The 20033-nt window shown below is 65.7% G+C and overlaps 2 protein-coding genes across 4 annotated transcripts; both read right to left on the minus strand.

The window, feature by feature from the left end:
• Positions 1-747: 747 nt before the first annotated feature.
• Positions 748-10312, minus strand: DGAT1 (diacylglycerol O-acyltransferase 1). 3 transcript variants are annotated; one of them, XM_027132285.1, is made up of 17 exons: positions 9937-10312; positions 5692-5779; positions 3576-3616; positions 3396-3481; positions 3261-3313; positions 2922-3027; positions 2660-2776; positions 2482-2556; positions 2296-2399; positions 2170-2208; positions 2027-2068; positions 1908-1952; positions 1718-1830; positions 1568-1633; positions 1388-1475; positions 1242-1304; positions 748-1149 (listed from the first exon to the last, which is right to left on the minus strand). In XM_027132285.1, the coding sequence occupies exons 1-17, from the start codon at positions 10131-10133 to the stop codon at positions 994-996; spliced, it is 1479 nt and encodes a 492-aa protein (XP_026988086.1). In that variant the 5' UTR covers positions 10134-10312; the 3' UTR covers positions 748-993. The 3 variants fall into 3 exon arrangements, with proteins under 3 accessions (XP_026988086.1, XP_026988088.1, XP_026988087.1); XM_027132287.1 differs by lacking the exon at positions 9937-10312 and adding an exon at positions 6911-7649; XM_027132286.1 differs by lacking the exon at positions 1242-1304 and having other exon boundaries at positions 9937-10229.
• A 99-nt stretch (positions 10313-10411) lies between these two features.
• SCRT1 (scratch family transcriptional repressor 1) lies at positions 10412-19956 on the minus strand. The gene is made up of 2 exons (XM_027132308.1): positions 19605-19956; positions 10412-17584 (listed from the first exon to the last, which is right to left on the minus strand). Exons 1-2 carry the CDS (start codon positions 19717-19719, stop codon positions 16641-16643), a joined length of 1059 nt encoding a protein of 352 aa, XP_026988109.1. The 5' UTR covers positions 19720-19956; the 3' UTR covers positions 10412-16640.
• Between the last annotated feature and the right edge of the window lie 77 nt (positions 19957-20033).

The raw sequence follows: 20033 nt of genomic DNA on the forward strand, positions 1-20033 counted from the left end.
ACCAGCACCCAGTCACCTCTTCAGACGCCCACCTTGTTGGGCTGTGGCTGTACGTCAGGGCACACGTGGCCCGGCACAGCCTCGGGGTTCCACCAGAGGTGGGAACAGGAGCCCGGGGCTGCCCCCACCTCCCTGGCAAGGTATCCCGAAGGCCACACTCAGGATGTATCAAGTGGACCATCCAGCCCAGTCAGTGCCAGGAAAACTGGGCAGGGCTGGGAGGGGGCCGGGGAGGCCTCAAGCCAGCAGTTATCAGGGAGGCCACTGAGAGGGAGGCCCAGGACGAGGGTTGGGTCAGGCCACCTGCCTCATCCCAGAGGCCCAGAGCCCACCCCAGGTGAGCGCCCCAGCACGTGGCTGCCCCTCCCCAGGGGCCTGGGCACTTGGCCTTTGTGTCCTCTGCAGCCTTGCCTTGGAGTCTCGAGTCAGTCCTGATTCTCGGCCCTCTCGGCCTCTGGCCCCACCCCAAGCTGAAGTCCACTTCTGGGGAGCCCTCAGGCACACGGGGCCTGGGAGTTCTGAGGCCCCACCTTGTAGGACAAGAAGTCTTGGGATGCAGGGAGGTTGTGTCCTATGCCGCGCACCCCCTCCCCCCAGCCCAGCCACAGCCGGGCAACTGCTCCAGGCCCTGGGATGCCGAAGGGACCCAGATCCCCCTCCCATGGTCCAGCCCAAGGAAGGCCGCCCCCGCGGGACTGGGACGGCCACCACCTCCCAGCAGCCCCGTGCCCCGGAGGCTGAGGGAGCTCACTGTGGACAGCGCTTTATTGACACATTCAGACCCCTGGGCAGGATCGGCACAGCTCCCGAGTGCTGGCACCTCCCACGGGCCCAGTCTGCCGTCCCTGAGGGGGCAGGAGGGTGCCCCATAGGGGCAGAGAGGCAGCATCGAGCAGCCAGGCCTCTCCCCAGCACACAGGTGGGGGGCCGGCTCCAGCCACGGGCAGTGAGGCAAGGCGGGCAGCGCAGCAGGGAGGGCCGGCCCGGAGCGGCTCAGGCCGCGGCCGTCGGGGCCTCGTGGTTGAGCACGTAGTAGTCGTGGACGTACATGAGCACCGCCACCGGCTGCCCGATGATGATGGTCAGCCACACGGCCGCGTTGCCGTAGTTGCCGCGGAAGAAGCGGCCCACTATCCAGGCCAGTGGGATCTGGGGACACGGGGGCCCGGTTAGCAGGCCTCAGCGACCACGGGGCTGGCTCCCGGGCGCGGAGCGGATGCCCGGCCACGCGGGGTGCTCACCTGAGCCATCATGCCCGTGAAGGCCCAGAGGCGGAACATGCGCAGAGGGACGCTCACCAGGTACTGGGTGGGGGCGAGAGGGGCGTCAGCTTACCCCTCGGCCACCCCCGCCCGAGGTGGGGCAGACGCGCCCACAGGGCACTGACCTCGTGGAAGAAGGCCGAAGCCAGGAACACCCCCGTCCTGGCTACCCACTTGCTGCTGCCCTTCCGGAGCATGGGCTTGTAGAAGTGTCTGCAAAAGGGAGCAGCCGTGGGGCGGGCGGCTGTGGGGCGGGCGCCCGGGCCATGTGCCGCCCGCCTGCTGGCTGCAGCGCCCACACCCACCTTAGGCACCACTTGTGTACGGGGATGTTCCAGTTCTGCCAAAAGTAGGTGACGGACTCAGAGTTCCTGGGGGTCGGGAGACGGCGGGTGACCGGGCTGCGCCAGGGCCCTCCCCCCCCAGCCCCCGGCCCCACACCCAAGGCCACCCACCACCAGTCCCGATAGAACTCCCGGTCTCCGAAGTGCATGAGCTCAGCCACGGCGTTAAGGCAGGAGTGGAACAGCCAGTAGAAGAAGATGAGCCAGATGAGGTGGTTGGGGACCTGCGGGGAGGCGCGTGCCAGGTTCCAGAACACCACCACCCCGCCCCCCACATGCCCCAACCCGCCAGGCTGCTCACCGCCAGCTTCAGGAGGCGCTCGATGATGCGGGAGTGGTCCATGTCCTGCAGAGACAGGGTGCAGCTGGCTCCCTCGGCCCCGCCCTCAGACCCCACCCCGCGAGGGCCTGCCTGCTCACCTTGAAGGGCTTCATGGAGTTCTGGATGGTGGGGACCATCCACTGCAAAGAGGGCAGGGTGTCAGCTCGCTGGCCGCCCGAGCTACCCTCCTCCAGCAACTCCCCCACCCCGCACAGCGCAGCCCCCAGCCCAGCCCACGTACCTGCTGAATCAGCCCCACCATGAGCTGCGTGAGGAACAGCTGGAGGAGGAAGCAGAGAACAGCGGGCTGAACCCCCCAGTACCCCGTGGCCCCCCAGCCCGCGAGGGCCCTAGCCTCCAGCCTCACCATCTCAAGGAGCCGACGCAGCAGGAAACGCTTTCGGATGCGGGCGGAGCGGGGGAAGTTGAGCTCGTAACACAGGGTGGGGGCAAAGAGGAAGTAGTACAAATCTGCAACGGGAGGGTGGGGCTAGCAGGCCAAGGCCCCGGCCCCCAGCAGCGCCCCTCCCCCAGGCCCTGGCAGGGTTCTCACCTCGGTAAGTCAGGTTGTCAGGGTAGCTCACGGTGCACTGGGCGGCTCCCCCGTTGGCCTTCTTACCCGCAGCAGCTACGAGCAAGTGGCAGGGCGGGGTGAGGCTGCGATGCTGCCCGGGTCCAGCCCCACAGCAGGTGGCAGCCCGGGGTGGCCCCAGCCCCAGGCAGCCCCTCACCAGCCTTGGCCTTGGCCCTAGCCCTGCGCTGCTGTCGGCACCACAGGTTGACGTCCCGATAGGAGAACAGCTTGAGGAAGAGGATGGTGTACGCCATCAGAGCCAGCACGGAGCCCACTGCAGGAGAGGCAAGCTCAGGCCATGCACCTCCCACACTGGCCACAGGAGAGCCACGGCCACAGGGGCAGCCCCTGTGGCTCGCCTAGGTCTCTCCTACGGGCCCCAGAGACAGGTTGGGATGGGGCTGAGATGGGTGGCCCACCTGGAGTGATGGACTCAAGCAGTAAGGCCACAGCCGCCGGGAAGCAGAGAATAGTGGCCAAGTTGACCACGTGCAGCAGCAGCCCTGCTGGCTCCGTCAGGGCACCCTGAGGTGGCGGGGGGAAGCACAGCGCTCAGCCGGGGGCCCTCACTCCCCGGCCAGAGGGTCTCCCTAGGGCATGGCTGCCAGGCCTGTGGTGCAGCCCCTCCCGGGAAAGCCACACACAGCCCCAAAGCCTGGATGAGACACAGTGGGCCGGGCTGCTGGTCTGCCCTAAGTCTGGCTGGAGAGGAGCAGACCTCCGGGCAGGGCGAGGGTGGGCGTGAGGGTGCTGCTCACCACAGCCAGGCGCTTCTCCACCTGGAACGCAGCCACGGCAAAGACGTTGGCCACTGAGGACAGAAGCGCCACAGGGCAGGTTCAGGCTCGGGTCAGCCCCGTCCCCACCCGAGGCCTCCTGGGCACTCAGCTCACCAATGACCAGGCACAGGGCGGGCCAGCTGTAGGGGTCCTTCAGAAACAGAGACACCACCTGGATGGGATCCACCAGGATGCCGTACCTGCGGATGGGCAGGTGGGGGATGAGGGTCTGAGCGGGGGAGAAGGGCGGGGCCTGAGCTGGCAGTGGGTGGGGCAGGGCCAGGGCCCACTCACTTGATGAGGTTCTCTAAAAATAACCGCGCATTGCTCAAGACCTGCAAGAGAGAGAGGGACACGACTCCGTCACCTCTGGCCCCGGAACAGCCACCCCAGCTCCTCCCGGCACCCGTGGGTCCCAGCAGCAGCCTCCACCCTGCAGGCCCAGCCCTGCCTGACCTCACGCCAAGCTCCAAGACTCGCCAGCCACCCCGCAGACGCCAGCGCAGGGGCGGGAAGCCCCTCGGCACTGCCCCCGGCACGCCAACAGGAGCCGCCCCGACACCAGGCATCTCCCAGATGCCTGTGTCTTCAGCAGCAGACAGAGACCCATGCCGTCCAGCAGCCCGCACCCATCCCACCGAGCTGGTGAGGGCCCCAAGGCCACAGCAACAGTCCCAAAGTCCAAGCCTGCCGGATGGAGCCACGACCCACGCCCAGGGCGCCGCCCTGCCAGTCAGGCCAGTCCTCGCAGAGCCCGGCTGTGTGGCAGGTGCTGCACCGGGAGTGCCCACGCCCTGTGGGCCAGAGTCCTGAGGGGCCGGGGGAAGCTGGGCCTGGAACGCCACACTGTGACTCACGCCCCTGCCCGCCTCGGCCATTCCTGCAGCAACAGCAGCTGAGGATGGAGCCCCATCACAACAAGCTCTTGCCTTAGCCAGTGGCTGGGGGCCTGGCTTTCCTCTGCAGGGACGGGGACCTGCTCCCTCACCCCACAAGGCACAGGCCCCGTGCAGGTTACGGAAGGGTCCGCAGAAAAGTGATGCTTCTCCAGGGGACACTGGTGGGGTCCCTTACCTGGCAAGGTTCACGAGGAGGTGAACAAGCTCAGAGATGCAGGGGCCAGCTGCCACACCCTCTCCCAGTCACACGCCTGAGCGGCCAGCTTACCAGGACACACGCGGTCCTACAGTGTCACCCCACCTGGCGGTGGCCTGTCCTGAGAGCTCACAGCAGGCGAGAGCTGGAGCTGCAAACAGGTAGCACCCACCTGGAGGCCCAGGCTGCAGAGGGGACGCAGCGCGGGATGCGCGTCTCCTACAGGAAGGGTGTGGCAGAGGTACCAGAAGCAGGGGGAAGGCTTTGGGGCGACACCAAAGGGCCAGGCAGGCCCAGGGGCTGCAGGGGAGCAGACAGTGCTGCCCAGGCAGCTGAGGGCCCGCCCCACACGACCCCCTCTTCACAAACCCAGCCTCGGCCGGCAACGGCCTCCAGAGACCAGGGACACGTCATCTCCTGGGTCTGGGCTGGCCAATGGCCCGCCCTCTCCTTGCCCAGCCAGCTTCTCACCCACCAGGCTGCATGGTGCCCCACAGCTCCCCAGGGAGCCTCCTGGGGCCACAGGCAGGGAAGGTGCGGGAGCCCCTTGCACACGGGCAGCCGCGGGAGCCACGCCCAAGACAGGCAGACACGTCGGGTGGAGGGTCAAGGGTGATGTGCCACGTCAGCCCTGAGTGGCGGGGGCAGAGCCCAGAGAGGCCCCTGCCCCCTGCCCCGCCCGAAGGCTGTACCCTGGAGCGCTGGACTCTAGCTGCCAAATGCCGGAGGAGCGGGGCCCCTGAAGCAGTGGCCTCGACCAGGCCGCAGAGCGAGGCAGGCGCGGGGCTCCCCACTCTCACCCTCCTGAGACTGAGGGAGGGGAGCCCGGGGCTAGAACCGTATTCTCACCCCTGCTCCTCCAAGTCCAGGCCTGCCCGGGGGCTCCACGCCCATGAGGGCCATTTGGAACAGAAGAGGAAACTCTTCGCGGAGCCCCAAGACCACTCACACGCGCTGCCAGGAGGCCCTGCGCCCACAGCACCCCTTCCACAGCCCCAAGGCCCACCAGCCCATCTACTCCTTCCTGCCCCCACGCCAAGCCAGAGAAGCCCCTCAGGAGACCCCAGCCCCTCGGGCACAGCCCACGGCACAAAGGCTCCCATGCTAGCCCTGCAGGCGTCTCCTGGGATTCAACAGGGACAAGGGTTGAGTGTGTGCCCTCCGGGAGCCCAGTATACGGCCGCTGCAGGCACCGCCACCGCGATCCCCCTCCACTCAGCCCAGCCACAAAAGCTCTGGCCACCCGCCCCAGGGGGCAGAACTCGTGCCCCGCCTGGCCACAGGGACACCTGCTCCAAGATGCCACCCTACTTACCAGCATCACCACACACCAATTCAGGATGCCACGGTAGTTGTTGAAGCCACTGTCAGAGCTGAACAGAGAATCCTGCAGGCGGTGGCACCTGGAAAGCAGGAGTGGGCACCCGCAGAGCCCAAGGCAGTGAGAACCTCGAGCGAGGCCCAAAGCAGGCCCATGCCTCCCAGCACTGGCAGACACCTGTGAACCTGGCCACACCCAGCCCCTCACTCTGGGCAGCGCACGCCCATCCGCCCACCAGCCTACTCCCCAACTGTCACCAGAGAGGGGCCAGGCCGTGCCAAGCTCTCAGGAACACCCAGAGGCCTGCCGCTCCACACTGCGGGTGGGCGGGGCACGCCACAGGCAGGAGCTGGCTACGGGGCGGCTGGAGTCCCCCAGGCTGGGAGCACCCCTCCCCCCGCAGCTGCCTCTGGTTGCCGCCACCCTCGCTGGCTAAGGAGTGCTGATGGCCCACAGGAAGAGTCCACCCCAGGGGTCCGGGGGCCCATCCGGCAATGCTGGACAGATGGGGGGGTGCGAATCTGCCTTTGCAGTCAGCCCAGCCCACCACCCAGTGAGCCAAGGGCCCCACTCCAACCGCCTCCTCCCTCCATCTGGCCCACACAGGTCCCAGCGGGCACCAGCACCCAGGCACTGGACGCCTGATGGCAGGGAGGTCTACAGTAGAAGCCAGCGGAGGCACTTTCAGTGCCCCCCGCCCTTGAGCGCTCCCACCCAGCGCCGGGGCTGGGGGACACAGACGCAGACCCTCACGTCCCTGCCTGACCCTCAGGGCGAGGCAGAGGTGGAGGGGCCACAGCATGGCAGGGCAAGGCTCAGACCTCGTGCCGGTCCTTGGCGGCAGCCCCGCCTCACCCCGAGTGCCCTGCCACCAGGAGGCCTTCCACGGCATTAAGCAAGGCCTCCGGTTTTGTAAGAGAAGCCAGGGCCTCCCCTTCCCTCCTGTGGACACAGCTCCACCTCAAGAGGCAGCTGGGGCACAGGAGAAGACAGGGCCTCCGGGGGTGGCCCTGCCTCTGTGGCAGGCCTGGCTACGGCTGGGGTCAGCACTCAGACAGCCGCACCCAGGAGATGAGGGCCAGGGAGGACGAGACACCACTCAGCATCTTCAGCCAGGGCAGTGCTGACGGTCTGACCTCTGCCTTCCCAGACCGAGGTCTGCCCCCACCTGGCCCACCCGCCTCTCCCAGTCACAGCCCTGGCCTCCTCGCACCTGCCCTCCAGCGCCATCCTGGAGCACGCGCAGCGGGGCTGTGAGCTCCACCCCAGGCGCTCTGCCTTTCGAAGAGGCAAGCAGAGCTCCAAGGCCCAGCTCCCCAGACAGGACAGTCTCTGGGCCTCTCCACTGGCCGGGCTTGCCCAGAACCCTCCCCCAAATTCAAGCCCAGTCGCTTTTACTGGAAGCGTCCCAAAGCCACCTCATGCTACAAGCTGCCAACCGCCATCTGCATGTCCACGCCCGGCTCGACACGCCCAGGGGACTGTTTCACAACAGCGTGACCCCTGCCCGCTTTGGGCCACCGAGAAGACCACGCTGACTTTATCTGCAGCAATCTCTAAGATGAAACTGGGGGTGAGGGAGCGGTGGCATTTTCCAAACCTGACAACAAGTAACATTATAAAAGCTCTCCCAGATCGCTGCTGTCAAGCTCCTAAGGCCTTCCCCAAGCCACCCACACCCGCCCCTCAGGTCCCTCCACCGGCCTTCTGACGACCCCCAACCCAGGCAGCTCTGTGCCCCCAGAGGTCGGAGGGCCCGACCCAGGGAAGGAAGCCCACCGCCCACCAATCCCCCCAGAGGTCCAGCCTTGCCGATGCAGTCAGCTGCAGTGGACCAGAGGGCACCAGGCATGGTTGGCATGGACGCGGGGCCTGGCCGCCTTGCCCAGAGCTCTGTCACCCTCTCCCCTACTGCAGGCGCTGCCCACGCCTCTGTGCCCTCCAGCGGCCTGCCCACCTGCTCCCAAGTCCCACCCAGCCAGCAGAGCCATTCTAACTCATCACAAGTATCACCTCTTTCACCACCTCACACCAGCACTGGGAGGCGGGCACACAGGGAAACTGAGGCTCACTGAGGTTCAAAGTCTGCCCAGAGGCACAGCCCCAAGTGTGGACCACACACGCGGGACCACACGGTCCAGCTCCAGGGCCAGTTAGAACAAGGAGGGGGCAGGGTGCCAGCTCGCCTCCCAGCTGCCACCCCCTTGGCACTTCCTCCAGTTGGGTGGGCTCCCCGTGTCCTCAGTCCCTGCTAGAGAGGGAGAAACAGAGGACACCCCAGAGACAAACCCCTGGGAGAGCCCCACGACAAGAAGGCCCCGCCTGGAGGGCCCGTGAACCAAGGGCTGGAGAGCGCACAGGCGAGTGTGGTGCACCTGAAAGGAATGAGCTGAGAGGCAGGGCTAGAGGGGCGGCCCTCCTTCCGGCCCCACCCAGAGCGTGACCGCCCCGGCCAGGCCAAGGTGAGCAGGAAGTGTCGGGAGGGGAGGGAGGAAGAAGGGGGAGGAACAAGCAGGGAGGAGAGGCGGCAGGTGAGAGGAAGATGACAGGGAGGAGGGGCGGCGGAGGCCAGATGCCAAGCGGGCAGACAGAGCAAGGCCTGGTTCTGCCCCAGGAGACCCAACCCCTGCGGTATCTGGCATGAGGGACAAGCGCACAGAGCCTGTGTGTCCTGCAGACCCGAGGGGACTGTGGCCCACCCCTGCCACCTCCAGCTCCTCTTCCCAAGGGTCCCAGCCTTGACGGTGGGCAGTCGGGGCTCCTGCTGGCTCAGCCCAACTAGCAGGAGTACAGGGGAGGCTTCTGGCCATCTGACCTGCGTAGAGCAGGAAAGTGACTGCCCGCCCAGGGTGACAGCTTGGCCCAAAGCTGGCACACTCCCCCCATCTCATACAAAATGACCCCAAATCCCACCCCCTCCAGAGGGAGATGGAGCCAGCCACGCCCCTGCCTCCTGGAGAGGATAATGTGGGGAGGTGGCAGAGGGGACTCCAGGACACTCCTATCCTTTGCATCCTCCCTCAGTCCCACCTCAGGCCCACAGGAAGCCAGCACCCCTCAGGAGAGCCGCCCTCATGAACTCTGCGCCAGACCTTTGCCCACACTGCTCAGTGCTGAGATTATCTTATCTCCCAGGTGAACTGTGCGCACCCCAAGGGCAAGGACAGTGCCTGCACCACAGCTGCCTTTGCCCATCCCCTCCCCACAGTACCCAGTGAAGAAAGCCTCGGTTCTTCTTTCATGAGAGAGCAAATCCTTGCCAACCCACTGACAGGTTGCCCACTTCCTCCTTGATAATCTCTAGCTCTGGAGCTGCTTCCAAAGCCAGAGTCCCTGAGGGCCCCTGGGCCGGGAAGGCTCCGGTGGGGGGAGGGGGCGTGGAGGACGACAAAGCGACCGCCTGGAGCCAGCTGCAGGACTTAGCCAATGCCCAGGTGGGCCAGGTCCTCGCCGTCAGCCACAGCTTGCTCCCCACCCGCTTCCCATGAGTCCTTCAGCTAAGCAGGGAGACCACCTGTGGGTGTGCCCACTTCAAACCCTTCTCCTGTACCCCAGCCAGGGATGAGAGTCCCAATACAGGACCCATCTCTGACCCTAGAGCAGGCATTTGTGTTGGTAATATAAGCAGGACCCCAGGCCAATCAATCGCTGGGTAAAGGATGAGGGACCTTTGTGAAGACCATTCTTGGGAGGGTCTGCAAGGAATGAGAAACCCTCTCGCATTGCCCCCTGCCCCTTTCCTCAGGCAGTCCCAAGCTCCTGCTGGCCCACTCCCCAGCCAGCCCACCCTCCTCTGGGAGCCTTATCTACCCACAAGGCACCCCTCATAGCCCTCAGGAGGGGCCCCCTTCATCACACACCGCCAGACGCCATCCATCTCCTTCCAGGAAGAAGACAGTGCGGGTGGCTGGAACCAGCCCACCTCAGGCTCCAGGTTCTGGGCTCACCCTGGGAAAGAGCCTCAGGACCCACCTAAAGATGGGCAGGGGGGGGCGTCTGGAAGCTGGGCCGGATCCCCTCGGCGCCCCCACCTGTGTGACTCTGTCAGGCGACCCTCCACCCCTAACCTCTCGCTAAGTTTCCCCGCGGAGGCCCAAGGGGCACACCTGTCCACGCAAAGTCCGGAAGCCAGGCTCTCGGGCTCGGAATCCGAGCTGCGGCGGACACGCCTGGGGGAACAGCGAGGGTCGCGCAGGCCCCGGGTCGGGGTCAAAGGTTAGGGGTCAGGCGCACCGCTACCTCAAATCCCACTGGCCGCTGCCCACGTCGACGTCTCCGTCCTTGTCCTTCTCCGGGGCAGGCGCGTCCCCCCCGGCGCCCACGTCCCGTACCTCCTCTTCCGCCGCTGCCGCCGCGGGCCCGCTGCCGCCCTGGCTCGAGGGCCGCGACCCCGTCCTCCGGCGCCGGGAGCCGCTCGCGCCGCTGCGATCGCCCATGGCCTCAGCCCGCACCCAGCCGCGGCGGAGTCGTGGTCCACCGCGCTCGCAGCGCCCGAGGCCCGAGGCCCCGCCTCCGGTCCCTCGGCCAGAGGCCGCCACCGCCCCCTGTCGGCCGCCGTAGCCTGCGCCGCCAATCAGCGCGCAAACGCCGGGTCCTCCCCGAGCCCGCGGCAGCGTCGCTCCCGGAGCTGCTAACTGGCCCGTGGCCGCGGCGCGCGTCCATTTGTAGTCCGCTGGCGCGCGGGGCACGCTGGGAGTTGTAGTCTCATGGCGCAAGCCGGAGCGCGGAGGCGGGCGCGCAGCCAGGGGCGGACGCTGCTCCCCGAGGGCCTCGGCGGAAAACGCGCGGCTTCCTGGCAGCTGGAAGCCCCTCCTGACCGCTGCCTGACCCTTGTCCCGCTCTTTCAACGCAGGGTTTCGTCATGCCTCAGCCCAGGCGCGGGGTGTGGGGATGTAGGTTATTTATGAAATGCCTCGTGCGTTACTGTCAGACAGACACCTAGGGCGTTGATGCTCCGCGAGCCCTCTAGTTACTACCGTAGGCCCCCGCTTTTCCTCCGCTTAGGTTGTTCAGACAAGCGCCAGGCCAAAGGATGGAGCGAGAGAAAGGCCCCAGGCCCCGCGTCCCGGGTACCTCCACCTGGCCCACCTACGCCCAGGGCAGCACTTCTCCCCTGCAGGCCCAGGACGGGGAAGGGCAAGGGTGCTGCCCTCGCCCCCACAATGGGCACGCCCGGCCCACCTCTCCACCCAGCCCCCTTCTGCCCTCGTCCGCAGACTTGCAGAGCTTCCCGCCTTTCGCACCCGGGCCAGTTTTGCCAGGGCGTGGGGATCCTGAAGTGCCAGTTCGCGGCGGCCCAGAGGCTTCTGTGTCATTGCACAGTCTGCAGTCATCCAGTCGTTAAATGAAGCAACTAATACACCATAACAACTGCACGGGGAGAACCGTGGGCGGGCAAGTCCGGTCCCACTTGGCTTGACCTGCATTTTGCAAAGAGCATGGAGTGTGAGTATCCTGGATTTCCGGATGCGAGGGTTCACTGGGGGCTCAGGCCTGGTTTACCCAAGAAACACCCCTAGCCGCAGAACCCACTCCATTCACTCCTCTGAGGTAAGCAAGGCTGAGAAGATCACCTCTCTGAAAGCAAATAAACCCAGAGGCTCAGCCTGAGGTCAGCCCTCCTTCCCGCCCGGCTTGCCCTGGATCCATCACCTCCACGGACAGGCACCTGGGCCCCCTGGTGACACGTGCTTCTGCCACCGGACCATTTGCGACTTATAGCAGCCTGGCATCCCCTCCTGGCAGGCTGAGGCTACCTTGCAGGTGTTTTCGAGTAGCCTGCTAAAGGGGCCGCCCTCATTGGGCGCCAGAACCCCTCCTGCGTGCCCACATGGCCCAACCTCGGCGGGTCAGGACCAGCCCCGTCTCTTATCCAGTGTCCAAGAACGTTCGTCTGTTCCTAGGCAGACCTGAGCCAGGGGGAGCTAGGCCTTTCTGAGTACTGATCCCAAGGGAGGTCGGACGCAGGAGAGGGTCCTCTCGGGAGCCCGCAGCGTAGGGGTGAGCCCTGGGAGCTCTGGCCCTCCCTCCCAATGACCTCTCCCAGGCAGCTAGTGGTAAGCTCCCCACCCACGCCCACGTGTCTCCGCGCACCTTCTGGCCCTGCCATCCTCCAATAAAGAGCCAAGACTAGAGGGCCGGCCCGGACTGGCACGCTGATTGGTAGAGGAGAAGATCGACGGCTCAGGCTGCCAGTAGGCCCAGAGAGGCTGAGCGCAGTAGCCAACGAGGAGTGAAGGGCCGTATTAGAAGCGGCTGCCTGTGTCCGCGTCCAGGCTCCAAGTCGTCGGCAGACAAGAAGCAGTAGGAGTGAGGGGACCAGGGTGGACTGGGGGCCGCCAGAAAGGACCGATCTGACCGGGGCCTGTGGGGGAACCAAGGGTTCCACCACCGAAGTTGAGAGCAAGATGAAGGCCTCGAGCCAATGGGAAGGCAGGGGCTGTGAAGGCACCAATAAGGAAGAGCCCCTGTACCAGCGGGGTGCAGGGCCTGTCTGAGGGAGGCGGAGGCCTGTGGTTGATAGTGGGCGGGACTTCTAGGAGGGAGGTGGGGCCTACGCCAGCCCCGCCCACAGCCCCAGCACCTCAGGATCCTGGGTGCGGTGCGGCCCAGACCCACAGGGGAGAGGCAAAAGGTCAAGGTAGGTGAGGTTGTTTGGGGACAAATGTGTGCATGAGGAGTTGTCGAAGAAAGCTCAGTGGCGAGTTTCCCTGCTGGTGGAAGCAACACCTGGCCCGGGGTGAGGAACCTGCAGGTCTGGTCGAATAAAGGGCTGGAAGGGTTTTGGGGTTTAGAAAGGGCCTCGAGCTGACACTAGGTTGGAGGCACCGCGGGCAGGCCAAGGAAGCCTGTGAGGGAAGACACTGGACATGGTGACCAGCAGCCTGTTCTCTGGATTGCAAAGTTCTGTCCATGGACACCTGTGGAGACAAGCGTGGGCTCGTCCCAGGCACCGGGGAGGCAGCCTCCATCCTTCCACCCCCACTGCCCCTTAGAGTCTTGGAGAAGCAGAAACAGTCAATCCAGACCCCGAAGCTGAGGAGCCCTGGGGAGGAGTGGACCTCTGAGAGCCTTCCTCCCTGCCATTGGTGCCCACCCAGGTGTGAATCTGAGTTTAGGATGGGTGGGGTATTGGGCAGGGCTTAAGTCAAAGGCAGCCCTTGGACAAGTTGTTCCTCCCCCGAGGCTCAGTCTTCATATGCAAATTAGGCAATGCTTCCCACCTATCCTCTACCAATACTGGGGGCTTTCCTGAGGTTGTTAAGGCTGATGACGCTCCCCAGAAGGGGGCGCCCACCTCCAGGTGAGCCCCACCCTGAGCAGCAGGCCCACAGGCTATGGTCTGTTGCAGGTCAGTCTCCCCTGCTGTCCATACCAGTGGAGTCTGGGTGGGCCTGTCCCCTGCCAGTGTGCAGACAGCTGCTCTGGGCCTGAGATGACCTGGTTTGACCACATGTCTCCAAAGATGTGGGACCTCTCAGCTCATGCCTACCTCCCTGGGTGCCGAGGGCATTTGCTGCGGTAGGAGTCCATGTCCCTGGGCTCTCTGAGCCCAGCACAGCCCTGCCCCTCATCTCCTCAACATGACGTCCTGTCTAGAGCCCGAGGGCTGTGGGTGGCTGTGGGCGGCTGTGGGAACTCCTATGACCCCTGGGCACCTCCTCCCCAGAGCCAGCCTGGCCCAGCTACCTATGGAGGGCTCCTCAGTGTGGGAACATATCCCCTGAGTCTGGGAGTCAGGATGTGGACAGCAGGCTGCAGGAAGGGGTCAGACCCCACACCCTCTGCTGTCCCCATGTTCTCCAGTGGCATCGAGGAAGGCTCGCTGGTGGCTGTCAGGCCTGTAGGGACAGCAGGAGCCCCTACAGGAAGAGTGGGGGTGTCCCAGGCCACAGGATTACAGGCCCTGCTGCACCTCCTCTGGCCATTCTAGATCAGTCCCGGGCCAGATCTGACTGTAGCCTCCCCAGTTCCTGGCACAGAGCAGAGTCATCTGCCACAGGAGAAATGCTAACTGCCTTGCCTTCAGGGGTCTGACAAGCCGGCCCTCCAGGGTGGAAGACTGCCTTCTCGCAAAAGAAGACACGGGCGCACCCCAGCAAAAGGCAGCGGCGCGACTCCAAGGCTGTGTGGGTAGGGTGCCACTCCCAGCGCTGGGCCTGCGCCTGCCCCGACCTCTTACGAGCGGCAGGACCCGGAAGACGCCTCCTAGGTGACCCCAGTGCCCCCTGCTGCGCGGGCCCAGCCCTGTATACATCAGCCCGACACTCCGAGTTCTATCAAGAGTGGCATTTATTCTCCTCGTGGAGGTGCGGTGCTCCGGGGAGCTGGTGCTATTGTGCTTAGGAAGGAGGTCTGTCCGTCCGTCCGTCTGTCCGGCCGGCCCGGCCCCAAACGGGGGCGGAAGAGGGGCGCGGCCCGAGTAAAAATCCCGGCCTGTTCCGGGTGGGAGTATGTACAAGGCGGCGGGGCGCAGGCGGGGGTGGGGGCGGGGCGGGCCGGCGGCCGCAGCCCCCACCCGAGGGCCCCCGCATCTCGGGCCCTACTCGTAGAATCAGTACAAAATAGGTGCTACCTAAACGTTCCTTCTACCTGAATTCGCTAAGTCGGTTATTGTGCTGCTTAGTTATGGGGGCGGGAGGGGGCCCATGGCTTTCCACGGCGGCGGCGGGGTGTGGGGAGAAGCGGGAGACCCTGGCCGGCCCACAGCCCTCCGGCCTTCTCCTTAGGTAGGTAGATAGGCATGTGGGGTAGAGTGGGGTGCCTGTGTGTGCGTGTGCATGCAGGTGTGCCCAGCGCAAGCGGGGCAGGCCCCAGCTTGGGAGCTGTGTGAACACCAAGCTGGGACGTAGGGGTCTTGGACGTGGGCTCTGCTGTGCTGGCCTCTCAGGTCCAGGTGCCCCGCTGCAGGAGCAGCGGAGTAGCAGCTGGGCTTGGTACCCACGGGGATGGGGCTAGCCAGGTCAAATGCTCCAGCGTGCACCTTTTCTTCTGGCCTGGAGCCCTGGACTGACGTGACAGAGCCCTCATTGCCAGGGGATGGAAGGAATGGGATTCGGTATGGGTGGCCCTGGTGGCGCTGGGCCTTGGGGCCCTCGGTCTGTGCCACCTGAGCTGAGAACCCAGGCCCAAGTCAAAGGCAGAGCCCCACTGCCCCCAGCACTAGCTCGGCGCTGGGGCGGGGAGGAGTGAGGGGCCACGGTTAGGTCTAGGGACCGCGGCTCTCTCTGCACCTGCGGCCATCCCTGGCCCACCCAAGCCCGTTGGGCCCGTCACAAACGTACACACACACACACACACACACACCCCGCAGGTCGCCACGTCCCTAGCGGACTCAGAAGGGGGCCTGGAACATAGTTGGTGCCTAATGAAGGATTGGTGGGTGATGGACGACTGAAGGAGGGGTCTTGGGGGGCAACCACCCCGCCCCGCCCCTGAAACCATTACACCCGCCGGCCTCTGCCGTGGGGGGGAGGAGGAGGAGGAGGGAGGAGGAGGGGGAAGAAAGTCTGCGCGTCCGGCCCCGCGCAGCGTCCCTGATCTAGGGGCCTATGGGGTGGGTGGGGCAGGGGGATACCTGATTCTCAGTAACTCTAGAGGCGGCGGCAGCTTCGCATGCAGTGCGCATTATTGCTCTATAGTCGGCTTCGGACTAACTAAGAGGGACAGGGAGCGGGCAGCCCCGGGAAGGGACGGGAGGTGGGTGGGGCTGCATGCAGTGACGTCACAAAGGCGGCGGCCAATGGGGCGGGCCCTTGGGGCGGTGTCGCCGCCGAGGCTTTGGCATAGACGGGCGTAAGTTGGCAACAGAGTGAGGGCGGGGCCTGGGGTTCCAGGGAGGGGACCGGCCTCTGAGAGGCGGGGCCTGAGGCTCCCAAGAGGCGGAGCCCGGGTGGGGCGGGGTTCAGGGGCGGGGAAAGTGATCCAGGACATCCCAAACCCCTGGCGTCGGCGGGAAGGATAGGGGCCGCAGCGCCCCTTCCCTGACCCGAGTGCAATCCGTTCATAAATATAACGTACAAATACAGAAAGAAACCCGACGCATCCGCAACCCCCCCCCCAGGGGGCTTTACCCGCAAAGCGAATACAGAGAGGTGTGTAGAGGGCTGTGCCCAGGCCTGCCTGCCGGGCCCCAGAAATCCGTCCTCCAACACCGAATGCCCGGGTACGAGGGAGGGGGCCCCGGGGCAGGGCGGGAGCGGGTTCTGAGGAGGTCGGATAAGTCCATGCGATTTGATATGCGTCATTATTATTCGTTATGGAGGACAGAGCCCGGGAAGCTGGGCTGGAAGAATTCGGATTTGGCAGGGGATGCGAGGCGAGGGTAGGAGAGCGGCTCGGACTGAGGCCCCAGAAGGAACCCAAGGGAGAGAGGTGCCGCCATCCGCCCCCCTCCCCGATCCCCAACGCGTCTAACACTCCTGGGGTTCAACGAACACTGAGGAGTAGGGACGCCTCTGCAGCCCCCCATCCTGCCCCTCCCCCGCCTGCTGCTGGGGAGGGACCGGCTCCCTGGACGTCTAGGCCGCAGGCCTGGCCCTGGAAGGCTTGGGAAGGGGTGGGGAAGACCTGAGTCTCTGCGACACGATCCAGGGGCGCAGAAGAGGGAGGAAGGGGGCGCTCCCTACCTCACCCCACCCCGGTCTTCAGAGACCTAACTCGGAGATGAGGTTCGGTTCTGGGTCTCCTCGACCCTATTGCTGGGAAAAAGCCTGGGGCACCCTGGAGGGGAAGGGAGGGGGCTCGGGGTGGGTCTCCCCTCGGGACCCTATTGCTTGAAGGGGCCGGCAGGGCCCCCGGCGGGCGGGGCGGGGCCGGGCCCCCTCCCCCTATTGCTGTGAGGAGGGGCCCGCCCTCCGGCCCCTCCGCCCGTTCGCCGGCGGAGACCTCCCTGGGGGCCCGTATTGCTGAGAGCCGACCCGGCCGGCGGAGGCCACGCCGCCCTAGGCCTGCACGGGGCTGAGCTGAGGCGCCGCGGCGGGCGCCGGGGCCGGGGGGCCGGCGGCGGCGGCGCCCTTGAAGCAGGCCGACTCGTAGTGCTTGTTGAGATAGGACTTGAGCGCGAAGCTCTTCTTGCAGCGCTTGCACTGGAAGTGCTTGAAGGCCGAGTGCGTCTGCATGTGCGCGCGCAGGTTGGAGCGGTCGGCGAAGGCCTTGCCGCAGTGCGCGCAGCCGAAGGGTTTCTCGCCGGTGTGGGAGCGCATGTGGCCCTGCAGCAGCCAGGGCCTGGAGAAGGCCTTGCCGCACACGCCGCACTTGTGGCGCAGGTCGTGCGTGAGCAGGTGCATGGCCATGGCCGGCATGGACACGTACACCTTGCCGCACGTCGGGCAGCGCCGCGCCAGCTGACTGTCCAGGCTGCGGTGCGTCTGCTTGTGGCGGCTCAGGTTCGACGACGTGGCGTACGTTTTGCCGCACTCGCCGCACGCATGCCGGCCTCCCGCGCTGCCGGCCCCAGGCCCCGCACGCGCCTCGGTGCTCGCCCCCGCGCGCGCGCCGCCCCGACCCCCGGCCCCCGATCCCGCACCGCGCGTGCCTGCCCCGGCCCCGCCTCCGCCGTCGCCGTCGGGGGCCGCCGCCGAGGCCGTGGAGGGGGCGGCGGCGGCATTGGCGTTGGCGGCCTTGCGGCGGGAGCGCCCGTCGGTGATGAAGAAGGCGTCAGCAGCATAACCCTCGCTGACCGCCGCATCGCCGTTGATGTAGCCACCCGCGGCTGTGGCCAGCTCCGGGCGCGGGGTGGGCGGCGGCGCCGAGCCCGCAGCCGCCGGGCCCAACTCTCCCCGCACGGCCGCAGCGTACATGGGCTCCGGGGACGGCCCTTTGAGCAGGGCCGCCTCGGCGTCGCCATCGTAGACAGAGGCAGGCCCCGCGTAGTCGTTGAGGTATCCTAAGGGCCGAGGCGGACAGACAGAGAGACAGAGGGAGAGGAACCGGGCAGCGGGCGAGACACACACGGGAGGGCGGCGGGAGACAGCGGGGTCCGGGAAGGAGGGAACAAGGAGGACAAAGAATAAGGGGCCGAGGGACCGCGGGGCAGGGAGGATGGAGACGGCAGGGAGGGGAAGAGAAGAGAGGAGAGATGAGACAGGGCCCGGCCCGGCCCCGCCCCACCCTCGCAGGAGGAGGAAAAGAGTCGCATCTTCGGGCGCGGCTGCCCCCCCCCCACCTTCCGCGGAGCTTCAAGGTCAGGGGGGAGGGGCGGCGCTTCCCTCGCCCTCCTTCCCCTCCTCCCCCCCTCCTCCCCTCCCCCTCTCCCTCCCCCTCGGGTTCTCCCCACTTCAGCAGTTTTCCCTGATTATGCAACACACTGCAGACCCGCAGCGCACAAAGCCAGGACCGCCTGTCCAGGGACCCCGTCGCTCCCGCTCTCATGGCTCCCAGCGGCTTTTCCACTGTGCTGAGAACCCGCGCCCAGCCTTGATGCCGACCCTCTCCGGTGCTCGAGGTCTCCCCACAAGCCCTGGAGAATTCTACCTCCCGCAGACCTCTAGCACCTCCCTTTCATCTCCCAGCTCTCCCACTACTCACTGGATTTGACCGCCTTCAGCTCCAGCCCTATCTCCCTCCATCCACTCTGCTTCTGCCCCCACTCCCTTCAGTCATCCTGCAGTCTTGGGTCCTACCTTGTTCCGCATTGCCCTCTTCCCCCAGGCCCTAATCCTTTATGGGGGCCTTCCTCAGCCCCAGGACAGACGACCAGGAAGATGCTGCATTGGAGACAGTGCCAGGGCGTCCACCAGGGGACACCTTCACAGGGACAAACTGCAGGCAGGCAGCATTATTCATGCCGGTAACTGCAGCTGTTCTCAAGGCATGAGATGGGTCTCACAACCTCAAAGTCACAAATGCACACCCCACACAATACAGGCTCTGGCTTCTTCAGGGTTACACTCAGCCTCTCAGACACTGTCAATCCTGGAGTCCCCTCAGGGTGGGCTGCATGCTGACCCAGGCCTGTGCCACCTACTCATGCAGGGTCAGACATGCAGCCACCCAGACACTCTCGGCTAGGGTCACCAGTCACATGGACGCAAAGCAGCCTCAGAGTCACATGGTCCCATGTAGTGGCACACAGGCAGGCACACACTCATACAGGGTCACACACAAGCGCACACAGTCACATGGCCACACGCAGTCACATGGGCACACACAGGCTCGCACACAGGCTTATGCTTCTTCAGGTCACACTTGCTTCACCACCCTAGCTGCTGGCACTCTCAGACCCCTTGCCTGCGTGCTAACAGTTGTCCTTGAATTTGGACGCCCTTACACAAAGAGCCTCCCCCTGCCTCCAGCACTTTGGACTTCCCGGCCCACAGCCCACCTGCCCACACCCTTCTCCCTGACCCTGGATTCAGGGAAGAAGACACTGCTGCTGCCTCGGCTGGGACCTTTGCCCTGACAGGTGGGCCGCCCCCACTGGACCACATGGCTACTCCCTGGAGCTCATAGCACTTCCCTGATGGCCCTAGCAGGGGGTCCTGGAGGTGTAGCCAAAGAAGAGGAGAGGGCTCCGAAGCAGGCTCAGCTTCCTGAGTGTGGGTTTGCATGCATCGCTAAGTCCTGTCATGTCAGCAGGTGTCCATGCTGTGTCGGTCAGGGTGTGGGTCAGTGTGTACCTTCAGGTGCCTCCTGTTCCTGCCCCCTGTTCCCCACAGTCTCTCCTGCATTGACACTCTCGCTGCCCAGCCTTGGCTCCGTTCTGGCCTACCTCTGCCTTCCCCTCTCCCTACCCCCCATCTCCCTCCCCTCCAAGCCCCACTCCAGCCACTGCCTCCTGCTGGTTCTGGTTCCCTCGGGTCTATTTCCTGGGGCCCCTGCTCCCTCCAGCCCCACACTCTGGCCCTCTACCCCTTCCGGCCCTGCCCTGGGCCCCTCGCCGCCCCCAGCCTCATCCCAGCTCACACCTTTCTCCTGCAGTCGTTCGCCGAGGTCGCTTCGGGCGCGCCCGTAGGAGCTCTCGAGGTCTGCCGAGGAGAACGTGTCAAGTTTGACCTTCTTGACCAGGAAGGATCTGGGCATGATTCCTGCGGGGCTCCGGCGCTGTGGGCCTGCGGAGCCGGGACGCGGGGGGGCTGCGGCCGCGGCGGGGCCCCGTCACCATCCGAGGGGCGGCGGAAGCAGCACGGGTCCCCACTCTGGCCTTTGGGTGCTGCCGCGCGAGTGCCGTCCTCTCTTCTGCCTGCCTGTCCTGCGTTTCCTCCTCTGCTCCTCGGGATCCCTTTTCTTCTCCTTCCTTCCTTCTCTTCTCTTCTTCTATTCTCTTCTCTCTTCTCCTCTTCTCTCTTCTCTTCCTTCCTTCCTTCCTTTCCTCCTCTGGTCCCGGCTCCCCAGCC

The sequence above is a fragment of the Aethalodelphis obliquidens genome, unplaced genomic scaffold (assembly GCF_003676395.1).
Source record: "Aethalodelphis obliquidens isolate GAN/ISIS:26980383/991018 unplaced genomic scaffold, ASM367639v1 scaffold41, whole genome shotgun sequence".
Lineage (NCBI taxonomy): Eukaryota > Metazoa > Chordata > Mammalia > Artiodactyla > Delphinidae > Aethalodelphis > Aethalodelphis obliquidens.